Genomic DNA, 14,721 nt, shown 5'->3' with positions numbered 1-14,721 from the left:
TAGGATTTTTAATGTTTTTAAAGTAGTCTCTTCTGCTCTTCAAGTCTGCATTTATTTTATCCAAATGACAGCAAAAACAGTTTTTCTATTTGAATATATTTTTAAATGTAATTTGTTCCTGTGATTTCAAAGCTGAATTTTTAGCATCACTACTTCAGTCACATTGTCCTTCAGAAATCATTCTAATATTCTGATTTGCTGCAAAAAATATATTATAATCATTATGTTGAAAAAAACAACAACATTTATTTTTATTATGTTGAAAACAGCCAAGTAGAATTTTTCTAGGTTTCTTTGAAATGAATAGAAAGTTCAGAAGAACAGCATTTATCTCAAATAGAATTTAAAATTTAACAATTTAAAGCATGTCTCTAAATAAAAGTAATAATTTAATATAAATTAAGTATAAAAAAATATATACTTTATACTATACTTTTGAATGGTATAGTGTATAATATTACAAAAGCTTTTTATTTCAGATGATCATTGGATCTTTCTATTTATCAAAGAATCCTGAAAAAAATGTACTCAACTGTTTTAAATATTGCTAATAATAATAATAAATGTTTCTTGAACAGCAAATTGGCATGTTAGAATAATTTCTGAAAGATTATGTGACACTGAAAACTGAAGTAATGATGCTGAAAATGTAGCTTTGATCACAGGAATAAACTACATTTTACAATATTTTCAAATAGAAAACAGTTATTTTAAATAGTAAAATTATTTCACAGAATTACAGCTTTTGCTGTATTTTGGATTAAATAAATGCAGGCTTGGTGAGAAGAGACTTAAAAATCTTACTGTTCAAAAACTTTTGACTGGTAGTGTATATATACAAATGTATTTCTTTTTTATTGAATTATGTATATACTGTATTTAATATTATGTTGGATATTTATTATTATCACCACTATGCTGGATTTATTATTAATTATCATTCTCTCTGCTTCTCTGTTGACTAATTGCTCTATAACCTGCAGGAAATCCAACAACAGAGAGCAGCACAGAAACTCATGCAGCGATTCAACAAAATTAAACCTAGCAGTGTGCCCTACAGTCCTAGGTCAGCATTATGAATCCTTTCTGTGTTATTACGATGACAAAAAGTTGATTTTATCACGTCTGAACATGTGTATGTGTGCAGGTTTCTGGATGTCTCCTTGCTGCACTGGCGCTCTGACGGCCAGTGGTTGACTGTTGAGAATAACATGAGTGGTCATTTCAGGAAATACAACAATAATACAGGAGAGGAGATCTTGCCCTCCTCTGGTCTGGAAGAAGCGATACTAGCGTTCTCTCACTGGACATATGAGTACACCAACAGGGAGCTGCTAGTGTTGGATCTACAAGGTAAAAGATTAGGTGTACTGTAAGAGCATGTCATTATTATTATTATTATTGAGGAGTTGATGAACTGAATATTTATTTTTAACTGAAGGTGTGGGAGCGGACCTCACAGACCCCTCACTGATCAGAGTTGATGATACAAGGTAAATGGGCCCAACAAATGTGTAGTGTCCTACATATATTAGCTGAAATGTGTACTTCTCTGCGCATGTGTTTACTGTGCTCCTAAGTAAAGTTTGCTCCTCTTGTAGCAGCACCTCTGGAGAGATGGCGTTTGGACCTGCCAATTTGGGCGATGATGCAATCCAGAGCTTTGTTCTCAAGCACACCTGCAACTCCTGCTGCAAGAAGCTCGGTCTCTCAGGTGAGGTAACACTCATGTCACAGGTTGATGGTTGAACTTTCAGTACTCTTCTATTTTTCATTGCCTGCAGTGGAAGCTCTCGCAAATACGTCCACATGGCATACCTCCATGTTTCCAACTTTAGAAGTGATTTGATAGTTCGTTTGAAAAGAGCAAACTTCAAAAATGAACAGGAAAAAGCCGTCTAATTAAGCCTGAAGGTTTAGAAAAAATTCTAATGAGGCAGAAATTATTTCATTTCCATGACAGCAAAGGCATGCAGAAGAGGGGCGTGGTTTCCTTTGTGGCATGTGGAGTGTTCTCTTTGATTACATATTTAATAGTTCTTTGTGCGTTAGAGAGTGTTGACTTTGATTAGATATTAATTACTGTCTCATGGAAGACATATGAGATGCCTGTTGTTTGTATCAAGAGGGAGGCTTCGCTTCAGAAGTACAGCGATAAAAAAATAAACAAACAAACGAAAACCACTCCGCCACATTTGTTTGATATTTCAAAGGTGCTTTGTTTTTTATTCGCCTTCGTCCTCTCCAAGAACCACATCAAATCAAAACAAATTATTAATGTACAATCCACAAATTTTATTTCGGATCTTAAGAAAAGCAACTCGCTGTGATAAATTATGAATATGCATCACAATTGTGTATACTGTGTTTGGCTTTTAGATTTGAGGAGTTGCAGCAGCCAAAAGAAGTCACTTCCTGCCTTTGATGGGATGAGCAGCACAGTTTAACCTCTAACCTGGAAGTAGACTCAGTTTCCAGGGAACTCGTCTTGTTCACATCCTATTTCATTCTCAAATTTCAATGTCTATTTGCAGTTTTTACTGACTGAAAAAAAGAAATAAAAAAATACATATATACAGTGTTGGGGGTGACACATTACAAGTATTGTGAGAGAAGTAATCAGATTACTTTATTCAAGTAACTAGTAAAGTAACGTATTACTTTTCAATTTACCAAAAAATATCTGAGTTACCTTTTCAAATAAGTAACGCCAGTTACTTTTTTTCCCACTTATTGATTGAAAGCTCTCCTGTCCCCATGTTGAGAGAATATGGGAGTAAGATGTTACTTTAGTTCTAGAATAAATGTGAACGTGTTAATTTATTTCATTCACCAAAAAAAAAAATCGACTCAGTATTCCTCAAAATTAATAAAAACCATAAAATGCAACTCAGAATATGATGCAAACCTGAAATAATTAAATATGTAAAATATTACAAATATCTTTTTAATTTCATTTTATTAACCAGTGACTTTGCTGCTGACCTTCGATGATCCAATTCAATTGTACTAATAAGCAAAAAATACTCAAGATAATCTAACATTTGTTCTTCTTTTTTATTGCTGAGTGTTGAACTTTCTTCTTCTGTGTTCTACTGTACAGATGTGAATCTAGTTTACCTTCAGCCAGAGGCTTTTGGTGTGAAAGGGCTTTTTTTACATTTGCCAAAAACAGAATGTTTTATATTTAAAACGAACAAGCAAGCCCTGCCAAGATTTAAAACTAACGCAAATGTATTGTAATGCATTACTTTTCATAAAAAGTAATTAAGTAACATAATTAGTTACTATTTTAGGGAATAATGCAATAAAAAGTAACGCTTTTAAAAATTAATTAAAAGTATCTTTTCCCAGCACTGTATATATATATATATGTATATACGTTATAAGCAATGTCATGAACAATAATACATTTATAAGCAATATCACGTACAATATTTGATAAGGGAAGTAGTTTCAATGATCATAGTTTTCCATTTCACATTTTTTATTCTTTTATCAGTTAATTTTTTACCTGTATAAACATTGCATTCAATAAACATTGTTCAAAGTATATTTTTATCTTTAAAAATAAATAAGTAAAACTAATATAGTATGTGAGTGTATATATAGTATGTGGGCCTTGAAACTTACCATGCCAAAATTGCAAAATATAATTTAGCATTTTTGTCTTGTTTGCAAAAAAACAAAAACAAAGTTGCATCCTAAAAAAAAGATTATAAGATAATACACTACCAGTCAAATGTTTTTAAACAGTAAGTTTTTGATGTTTTATATTTGAAAATATTTTAAAATGTAATTTATTGAAATCATTCTAATATTCTGATTTGCTGCTCCAAAAACATTTATTATGTTGAAAACAGCTTTTTCGGGTTTCTTTGATGAACAGGAAGTTCAGTATAGAACAGCATTTATCTGAAATAGAAATCTTTTGTAACATTGTAAATGTCTTTATCACCAAGTTTGATCAATTTACAGCATCCTTGCTAAATAAAAGTATTAATTTTTATCATTTCTTTCCCCCCAAAAATGTTTTTACTGACTTCAAGAGTCTGATTTTGCATGGTATATAGTGTATAATGTTACAAAAGCTTTTTATTTCAGATAAATGCTGATATTCGCATCTTTATATTCATCAAAGAATCCTGAAAAAAATGTACCCAACCATTTTATAAATATTGGTAATAATAATAAATATTTTATTATTTATTTACATATATTTAAATAGAAAACAGTTATTTTAAATAGTAAAACAAATATGTCACAATATTACAGCTTTTGCTGTATTTTGGATTAAATAAATGCAGGTTTTGTGAGCAGAAGATAATTCTCTAAAAAGTCTTCTGCAATTCTGTTGCCAAAGTAAATAAGACTTGGTAATAAGACTTGTTCTCAGAAAATATATTTTGTTTTTTATTCAAATTATTTAAGCATAAATCTAAATGAATCTAGTCCTTACAATTAGAACATTTGCAAACGGATAAGGAAACGTAAAGATCTTTTCTCTAATCTTACACACTTTTGCTTTTAAAATAAATGTATATTTTTTAAGGATGTTTTGATTTTTACTATAACACAAGACTGATTAAGAATGAAATGAAGACAAGATTGCATCCATAAAATTTTCTTTATTTTTTTTTTATCCCACAAAGAAATGTCTACAAAAGCCATAAAATATAGAATTTAACAAAAATCACTTAAGTCCTTCGCTTAGTATATACAACATGGAGGAGACACTTTAAGGTCTCGATTAATCAGTACTTTTACATGTCCATTTCACAATGCTCGCACATCAAGCTCAACCCACCCCCGACTCATACAAGCACACATATTCAGTCCATCACACAAAGTGCTATTCATCCTTCATTTATATACTGTTTTACAGTCCAACTCACATATACATACAACACACATACACGCACGCTCACACTGTTGGCAAGTTAACATTACCCCCCACCCTTCCCCATGCTACATGTGCTTTACTTGTATTGTGGACATGTGCTAAAGTTCTGTCAATCCGAGCCCGTTCTCCATGAACAACAAACAATTGGTTGTCTGAATATTCACACTTGCATCTGAATTCCACTTTTTGATTGCTTCTCAAGTAAACAACTTATACAGTAAAGCATCTACCCCATATGCCATTCAGCTTCACTTCACACTAGCTATGGCACTTGAAAACAAAAATGTTTACATAGTACATAAAAAGATTCTGCACGCTGAGTACAGTCTTAAGGGTTTTGGTAACAGATGCTACCTTTGTTTGTTTTGCTGTTGTTGTGTTTTTTCATCCAGGGAGACAGACACATTCTGATTCATAAATTAACAAAAATATTTAAGAAAAGAAAGAAAAGAAATGGAAAACTGAAATGTGTAGTATGCATCAGTAGTGTTGTAGGAACTTAAGTAGAATAGTCGTCTGTGGTTACATAGGTATACCACTCAAAATCACACACAGATTGTTTCCTTCATTTCAAGTGTAGTACTAGTGTATGCCTAGTTGAGTCATACTCGATTAGCGGAATACAGAGACTTTGTGAGGGCCGAAACATACTTAAGTACGCATGCGCAGACGCAAGCACTTAGTGGACCATCGACGCACTCTCAGTGTAAGCTATTGTGTTGGTCCAGCGGCGATAACAAACCTCAAGAGGGCGATAAAGTTACATTCAGATGTCTCTGACATTAAACAAGATGTTATTACTCAGGTAAGTTTGTTATAAACTAACTAGCAGAATATGTTTTCGATATTTCCCGCCATAACGCCACATGTGGCGACGATAAGTCGAGCTTTCGTCCGCGTTCGTGTACTTGAGTATGTTTTGACCGTCGGTACCCTTATTTTATTCCTACACAGTAAGAAATACTTTGTGCTTGTGTTTGTGTGCGCGAACAGAATGAACAGGGTTTTTGTGTTTCGTCGACACCAACCCAGAAACATTCAGAATAAAACGAGCCCAAGTCCACCCCCTCCCCATTGCCCACCCTCCATCAGCAACACATAAGAAAACACAAAAGCCCAAAGGTTTCATTATTATGAACCAGCATGCAAGAATAACTGAACAACAATAGGCTAATAATAATATAATTATAATAAAATAAAAAAATCTTAGAATGCAAAGATGACTGTAGTAAATGCTTCCAGTTATTGCTACAGTACCTAACAGTGTTGAACCTCATATATAGATACAAATTCCTCTCGTCCTCAATTCACAGTCTAATACAAAAAAAGCCTTCATCATAAGTTTAAAATGATTTCTGACTGAATCCATTTTCTGTAATGAACATGGAAATAGAGCAGCTTATTCATGCTCTGTATAAATAATCTAACTTACATAAAATCCATTTCATTTCAGGAGATGCTTAATAATTACAACGTTTTAATTTGGAGCACAGGCACCGTTGCTAGTACACTGCTGCACATTGATATTTACAGAGAGAGAGAGAGAGAGTTGTTTGCTGGGACGTGCAACAAGCAATGCAGTGTATCGCAGTCAAGCTTGTTTCACCTCTCAACGGTGGGTATACACTTTACACACACACACACACACACACACACACACACACACACACACACACACACACACACACACACACACACACACACACACACACCAAAGCCTTGTCTGGGTAGGTTTTGTATGTGAAGAAACTGCTGTGATTGTATTTTATTTCCTAAAAATGTCCATATTTTTTTAAAATAGTACTCTCTTTCTATTGAAAACGTTAAAAGAGAAGTCCCTGAGATGGGTGCCAAGAAAAATTGCACCCAGAAATGATTGTCTTGAACAGGAAACTGACACTCCAGGAATCGGAAACATTCCCTAAAGTTGGGCTGAGAGCGTTTGGTTCAATAGGAGGACTTGAACAGGTAGTGTGATTGCTTCTCAGCAGACTACATTTGTGCATGTATTTAATACCATCTGTAGTTATTAATCCTTCATTGTTAAGTGCTTTCAAGTGCATTTCACAAAACAAATGCATCAAGACGTACTACAAATTCCAAATGTCAACTCCTAGTTTGTGTGTTTATGTTTTTTCCTTCATAAGAAACTGACATATGGCTTTACATCCTGTGAGTACAGGTCAAGAGAAGGGGAAAAGCTCTCTCAGTATCGCCACCTGCTGGTAAGAGGCGGTATTTTATAAGATTTACCTTGGACCAGGGGTCCAAACCCAAACTGCCCTCGTAGAACTACTAGTCTTCCTAAAGTAGCTGCATTTTGTGGTTCTGTGCTGCAATATGAGTAGTCAAGGATGATTGTCATTTACCATTTGCATTAAATCTTTAAAAAGTGGATTACAGTTAAGGATGCTCAGCAATGCTGAGTTCCAGGAAACTTCTCTGTGGTTTAAGAATGACTGTTAATGCTGTCATATGTGACCCTGGACCACAAAACCAGTCAGAAGGGGCTTTTTAAAATTGAGAGTTACATCTGAAAGCTGAATAAACAAGTTTTCCATTGATGTATGGTTTGTTAGGATAGGACAATATTTGTTTAAGATACAGCTATTTGAAAATCTGGAATCTGAGGGTGCCAAAAAAAAAAAAAAAAATACTGAGAAAATCAGCTTTAAAGTTGTCCTAATGAAGTTCTTAGCAATGCATATTACTAATCAAAAAATTTAGTTTTGATATATTTACAGTAGAAAATATACAAAATATCTTCATGGAACACTATCTTTACTTGGCGTAAAAGAAATACGATACGATAAATACGATAAAATTTGACCCATACAATGTATTTTTGGCTATTGCTACAAATATACACATCCTACTTAAGACTGGTTTTGTGGTCCAGGGTCACATATTTAAATCTGCTTTGCTAAAATCGTTTCTTAACCAGCTAAATTCCAAAACAATTACCTAATCAGTACTATATTCCTTTGTATTCCCTAATGTAGCAAGTTTGTATTAAAAAAAGTAAATAAATAAAATAATAAATACATAAATAAAAACATGAAAAACAGACATTAGGAATTCTTATCAGATTGTGATCTTTCAGGATTCGTTTCAAATTATGATTTAAAATTCCAATGGAATTTCTGAAAATTTTTAAAAATAAGTTTCAATTGATTGCTTAAATTCTATGACTGTTTTTTTTTAACATAATTAATTGATTGATTAATTTTAGATGACTTCAGATATTCATCTTGAATCATGCATTGCCAAAAAACATTTGATCTAATAAATATCTAAATACAGTATGTTGATGTACAAAATAAGGATGAGTACTTTACATTTAGTATAAGGTTAAGAATACCACAGACCCAGTCTGACCTGGGCATGTAATTACAGATTAGACATTATTGCTAAAGTCAGAGAATCTTGTATGAAGGTGGCAGAAAAGAGATGAGTTTGTACTAGCGATTTAAACTAGTGCTGTATTAGTTTTGGCAGTGTGGCAGTAAAAACAGCATTTTGAGGCATTTAGCGCAAACAGGATTATAGATTCGAAGCAGTTCTAAGGGCTTTCCGTAAAGTCACATTTGACCGGATTGTTTTTTAGCAGTTACAGAAACTGTTATTGCAGCTATGACTGACAAGATGGTAATCGGCCATAAAATATATATCTCTATACTTTTGTATGGAAAATTTCCACTATCAATTATTTTGCCACTTCAAAAATCCTTAATTGAAGGATTCATGTTGTGGTGATGTTGTTTATACATATCTACATTGCCCAGACAAGGCTTTTAAACATGGCCAAACAAAATTAAGTCCCCTGTTAACCTTATACCAGTTTCAACTTCACATATTCTGTACAGGTAAAACTACAAAACAAATACGAAAAATTACATAGACATGGTACGGGTCTTTCAGACCACTGTTGTTTTTAAATTATGACTAAAATATTAACAGAACAAGATTTAATACTGGAATACCGCTTTGTACTAGAGAAATGACTACATTATCATTTTTGAATGCACTCCCCACCTTCTCATTTCAATATAACAATATTTTATCAAAAAAAAAAAAAAAGACAGAGAGAAAGAGAGAAGTCAAACAAATTAACTTACCCAATTTAAAGACAGCTTAAATTGTCCTAAAGTCTGTACATTTCTGGTCAAACGGAAGGCGCCTTTTGCTGCTGGCGCATATATACATTCTTATGACTGTACCGGTGAAATTGAGTTGGGAGTTTTGAAGTGCAGGACATTCCTAAAGTTTCTTTTTTTGTTGTGGCTGCAAAATCTGCGGATGCTGCGACACAGTGTTCATCCTCTGCAATGCCTCCGGTTGTTGAATGAAAGACTTGTGTGCGTGTGAACGTGTGCGGTCATTTGGGCAAGACGCCAGCGGCGTCAGGATTGAAGAGCTCCTTATAGAGGGGGGGAAATAGCATGTTAACCGTCTCTGGGTGGAGCTGCTGGAAGGCCTGAAGCTCCTCTGTATGAAGAGTGCACAGAGCCGACAGCGTGGGGATCCGGCTAATCAGCTGCAGAAACAGAGGAGGAATAAGGGTCACATGTTAAAACTGCAATCTATTTGAGTTATATCAGTCATGTGATCAGTTCCTGTTTGAACTATGTCATGGTCACTTGAGACGTCCTACCTTGGCCAGCGCGTCCTCATCCAGATGGTTCTTTTGCATGATGTGCTGCAGGGCAAAGTAGATTTTCTCTTGTAGCTTCTGCACTTTCCTGGGCTCCATTAACCACGGCCGGTCTAGAAAGGCAAGAGAATCATCTATAAATATCTGCTGGTGTGAAAACACTGCAGTAATACTGAGATTTCTGCTATGACATACTGAATGTTGATTTGGCCACATTAATACTCAATGAAAACATCTTTATGTTTCAACTAAGATACGTGACAGGTTTGAAGTGAAGCCTGACCTGTAGAAATGAGCACTGCAGCAGAAAACAGGGCGATCTCCTCCTCCGTTAACTGGAGTGAACACAGACTCTTGGCAAAGTCAAACACTGCATTGACCAGGTCATCACAACCTGCGGGAGGTAAATATGTCAGATGCTTACATTATCACTAATAATTTACCATTAATTCTTTTTTATTACCATGATGTTATTTTTATATTATGTACATTTTGTGATAAACAGTGCTGGCCACAATTATTAGAACACTAGTATTTTCACCAGCTAAAACATATTTTTGAGTCAGTTATTTTTATCTTTTGCTTTAGTGTGTCAGTAGGAAATATCAATTTACATTTCCAAACATTAATTTTGCCATTAATTGTAATAATCCAGTGAGATATTTCTTTGCACAAGGAGTCTGACAGCAGCCAGTGCGCCAGACAGAGATCTGATCTCATCATCATCATCCAGTCTGTCTGGAATGACATGAAGAAACATAAGAAACTGAGACAGACTAAATCCAGAAGAACTGTTTCAACGTCTCCAAGATGCTTCAAGAGACCTAACTGCAAAGCTACCTGAAAAACTATGTGCAAATGCACCTAGGGCTAAAGCTGCTTTAAACGCAAAGGAGGGTCACATCAAATGTTGATTTAATTTGGTTAATAGAAGCATTTTTACACAAGTACCTAAACTTTTAACATTACTGTAGCTTTGTAGGCAGGTTTCTTGAAGCATCTTGAAGGCATTGCCACAGTTCTTCTAGATTTAGTCTGTCTCAGTTTGTTCTGTTTCTTCATGTCATTCCAGACAGATTGGATGATGATGAGATCGGATCTCTGTGTGGAGCACTGGCTGTTGTCAGTCTCTATGTGCAAACAAAAATCTCACTGGATTATTACAATTAATGGCACAATTAATATTTGGAAATGTAAACTGATATTTCCTATTGACACACTACAACAAAAGACAGAATTAACTGACTTAAACCCATCACTGTAAATAAGAGAGAATAGAAAGTAGTTGTACCTAGAGCTTTGAAAATCTGCATGCCTCCATATTTCCCCTCAAACAGAACTGTGTTGTTGAGAGGGTTGAATGCCCGGCACATTCTGACCAGCACTACCTCCAGACAACCTGAGTATTGAGAAAACTGTTAAGCAGGCCAATCGTAATCAGTGTAAAAAGAGTTTACCAGAGGTTATTCCTTACCTGATTTCAGTAGCAATATCTGGTCATTCTGGCAAAGCTCCATGAAGCCAGTTATGCGCTTCGCAAACTCAACCACATACTGAATGGCGTGAGTTATCTGTATAGCACACTGCTGCCACAACACGTCCCGTGTCTGAAACACACACATAGGCCTCTCATGGGTAAGCTTGTCATCTCTAACTTGTTTGGATAAACTATTGCAAATGTCTAGGAAACATTTTTTCTGTGTTAATAGTGACAGTAATTGCACTTGTTGATGCATTGAAAATATATAAATTATTATTATTGTTGATAACTAATGTCTAATCACATTCAGAAAAATATTTAAATGAATCACAAACATCACATTTGTGACCCTGGACCACAAAACCAGTCATAAAGGTAAATTTTTTGAAATAAGGATATGACAATATTTGGCCGAGATGCAAGTATTTGAAATTATGGAATCTGAGAGTGCAAAAAAAAAATCTAAATATTGAGAAAAGCACCTTTAAAGTTGTTCAAATGAAATTCTTAGCAATGCATATTACTAATCAAAAAATAAGTTTTAATATATATTTACAGTAAGAAATATATTTTGATGGAACATGATCTTTACTTGATATTCACATTATTTTTGACATTAAAGAAAAAATGATCATTTTGACCTATACAATGTATTGCTGGCTATTGCTACAACTATACCTGTGCTACTCATGACTGATTTTATGGTCCAGGGTCCAGAAGTTTCTAATGCTCACCAAGGTTGCATTTATTATATGCATTTTTCTATTTTAATATATTTTAAAATGTAATTTATTCCTTGGATGGAAAGGCTGAATTTTCAGTAGCCAGTAGATTTATGATCCATCAGGAATCATTTTGTGCATAATTAACATATCTTATTAGTATCGACTTATCAATAAAAACTGATCATTCAAAAGAACGTCATTTATTTGAAAGTTTTTTGTCTTTACTAGGACTTTTGATCAGTTTACTGCATTCATGCTAAATAAAAGTATTAATTTATTTAAAAAATGGAGGTGAAACCGAAGAGCTCCCCTGAATGAATGTAGTCTTTTTTTCTTTTGTAGAAAACACTTTGACTCTTTAATTTACTTTTAAAAAGTAATGATTGAAAATTTCAGTACTCATGAAAAGTCGGCGCAAAAAAGGCAGAATTTGTAGTTTCCCATTTATGAAACATCCTTCCAGAGCGCACAGAATACTGAAAATGTGATATCAGCAAATTGCTTTTGTGAGCTCTGCAATTCTCTCCCTGTATAGCGAATCTTCATAGGCACTATTTCAAAGGGCTTCTCGGTAATTACCCATAATCCATTTGACACAGGGAAATGAAGAGGGCTTGTAGTACGTCTGGCACCCTCCCCTATTGTGCTTTGTGTGTTCGTTAGCTAAATCCGTTAGCTCTCTGGCTTTCTCTTTTTCTCCATATCAGTGCGAAAGCTGGATAGGATCAGCTCCAGGGGGCTGAGATACTCTAATGAACTCTGATCTCAAGCGTGCAATCTGACTATGAAGAGGGAACGAAGTACGAGCGAAGAGGAGTTAAAGGGTGAGAGAGTAAGCACCAGGTGTAAAAGCATGTAAATGAATGTATGACTGAGAACTTCGGGTACAGAGGAAGTGTTTAAGCCTGTAAACTGAGCTCATTGCTCATTGAGGAAGTGACCTCGCACCTTGCTTTGGTACATCTTGACCTCTTCATAGGAGTGCGTCTGCCAGGCTAGCTGCTGGAGCTCCTCTGCTGTGTACTGACACGTCTCCAGGTGGGACTTTATGATGTTCTGTGCAATTCGGTCTGGTAAAAAGAGAAAAACAGAATATAGGACCACTGCTTCTTGCAACCAAGGTAAATACGTTCGCTAGAAGAACTTGAGGACCTAATTCCGTACCTAATTCCCCCATAGAGACTCCAGGTGCTAGCTGGCTGTCTTGATAGGAGCCGTAGGTGAAAAGGTTGGGAACAGGGGTGAGATCATATATGGGTTCCTGTTTAATCTGCTTCATTCCAGTCATGTCCAGTCCTGACTGATCCGGGCTGGCCTGTGTGGAGTCCATACCGTAGTAGCCTCCGGGAGCGCCGTTCGGCTGTCCCTTGGGCATGTCTATGACGTGACCATTGGCGTACGTCCCTCCGATCTCGTGGTTGAGGGTGCTGAGGCCGTTGGTGAGGCTGGAGGAGTAAACACGGGCGAGGGCCTCCGCTTCGCCCGTCTGTTGCTGCCGCTGCTCCTGCAGCCTCTGCTGGTGTTTCTGAACCTCTGCGTACAAAGAGTCCCTCTGCTTCTTGGACATGCGGCCAAACTTAACAGCTGATATGGGGGAGGGCGAATGAAAATGAATGAGATTAGCACAGGTTTTAAAGCGATCAATAAGATCAATCCAGCTTGTCGACAAGCAACTGATTAGTATGTCTGTTTGTAAGAAAGAATATGATATCGCTTACCATCCCGAGACATGCCCAGAGCCAGGCACTTTTGGAGCCGACAGTGCTGGCAGCGGTTGCGGTTTGTTCGGTCGATCAGGCAGTTGCGCTGACGGGGACAGGAGTAGGACGCGTTGTTCTGTTGACTGCGCCTGAAGAAACCCTACAGTAAACACAACGGCAAAACATTTAGATATGTAACATGCGGAAAAATCATACACTCAAATTAGTACCTTTCAAAAGGTACTAATTTGTCAACTTGGACCACAAAACCAGTCATAAGGGTAATTTTTTTTTAGATTTATATTATTCTGAAATCTGAATAGATAAGCTTTCCATTGCTGTCTGGTTTGTTTGTATAGGACAATATTTGGCCAAGATACAACTATTTGAAAATCTGGAATCTGAGGGTGCAAAAAATCTAAATATTGAGAACATCGCCTTTAAAGTTGTTCAAATGAAGTTCTTATCAATGCATTATACTAATCAAAAATAAAGTTTTGATATATTTACAGTTGGAAATTTACAAAATATCTTCATGGAACTTTACTTAATATCCTAATGATTTTTGGCATAAAAGAAAAATCAACAATTTGACCCATACAATGTATTTTTGGCTATTGCTACAAATATACCCGTGCTACTTAAGTAAAAACAAGGTTTTGTGGTCCAGGGTCTCATATGTACTTTTAAAGTACCATTTAGGGGTAAACAAGGTACAAAGATGTACCTTTTGGCTTTGGCTTTAGCTTTTGTGGATTTGTTATCATTAATCATTTATTCTCTGAAATCAAGTCTTAATATTGAACAGTAAAACTGCATAGAATAAGTTTATCTTATTTTAAGAATGCTTGCATAGCTTTCATGCAAAACAAAATATTGATTTTTTTTTTTTTTGCAGTTGAAGACATTTGGCAAAGTCCATGGATGGCTGGAACACCTGGATGATGACTAACAAATGCACAGAAGAAAATGCACATCTTTCACTGACCTTGCAGCCTTCACATGTGATGACTCCATAGTGGATGCCTGATGACTTGTCTCCACAGATTTTGCATGGTATGACTTCAATTTGGGCTGAAAACAAGACAGAAATGAACAAAAATACAGTTACGTAACCATATGCCTTTGTTTGCTGGATAAAGACTGTAGGATGCACATCAGGGCTTATCTCAGGTGACACAATGGCCACCTTGATTCGCTTTTAGAGTGGACCGTGATGTACCCTTTAAATTTGAGTCAAGACATTTTGACATTTTGTA

At 35.5% G+C, this 14,721-nt stretch overlaps 2 protein-coding genes across 3 annotated transcripts in view; one reads left to right on the top strand and one right to left on the bottom strand.

Annotated features, from left to right (window-relative positions):
- The window catches only part of trpm6 (transient receptor potential cation channel, subfamily M, member 6), a 29,218-nt gene extending 26,644 nt beyond the window's left edge, over positions 1-2,574 (top strand). For both annotated transcript variants that reach the window (XM_073840274.1, XM_073840273.1), the window contains exons 36-40: positions 984-1,066; positions 1,148-1,353; positions 1,442-1,493; positions 1,602-1,714; positions 2,380-2,574. In XM_073840274.1, the coding sequence (XP_073696375.1) occupies positions 984-1,066; positions 1,148-1,353; positions 1,442-1,493; positions 1,602-1,714; positions 2,380-2,447 (522 nt within the window). In that variant the 3' untranslated portion in view covers positions 2,448-2,574. The remainder of the gene's footprint in view (positions 1-983; positions 1,067-1,147; positions 1,354-1,441; positions 1,494-1,601; positions 1,715-2,379) is intronic.
- A 2,039-nt stretch (positions 2,575-4,613) lies between these two features.
- Positions 4,614-14,721, bottom strand: part of rorb (RAR-related orphan receptor B) — a 28,829-nt gene continuing 18,721 nt past the window's right edge. Inside the window, exons 2-10 of the mRNA XM_073840415.1 lie at positions 14,451-14,536; positions 13,481-13,622; positions 12,927-13,346; positions 12,711-12,832; positions 11,032-11,164; positions 10,849-10,956; positions 9,841-9,951; positions 9,558-9,670; positions 4,614-9,440 (exon numbers count right to left, since the gene is read on the bottom strand). Of these exons, the coding sequence (XP_073696516.1) occupies positions 9,282-9,440; positions 9,558-9,670; positions 9,841-9,951; positions 10,849-10,956; positions 11,032-11,164; positions 12,711-12,832; positions 12,927-13,346; positions 13,481-13,622; positions 14,451-14,536 (1,394 nt within the window). The 3' untranslated portion in view covers positions 4,614-9,281. The remainder of the gene's footprint in view (positions 9,441-9,557; positions 9,671-9,840; positions 9,952-10,848; positions 10,957-11,031; positions 11,165-12,710; positions 12,833-12,926; positions 13,347-13,480; positions 13,623-14,450; positions 14,537-14,721) is intronic.

Source organism: Garra rufa, chromosome 5, assembly GCF_049309525.1.
Source record: "Garra rufa chromosome 5, GarRuf1.0, whole genome shotgun sequence".
In the NCBI taxonomy this organism is placed as follows: Eukaryota; Metazoa; Chordata; class Actinopteri; order Cypriniformes; family Cyprinidae; genus Garra; species Garra rufa.
Note: the sequence above shows the minus strand (reverse complement) of the source record. Positions and strands in the feature narration are given on the sequence as shown.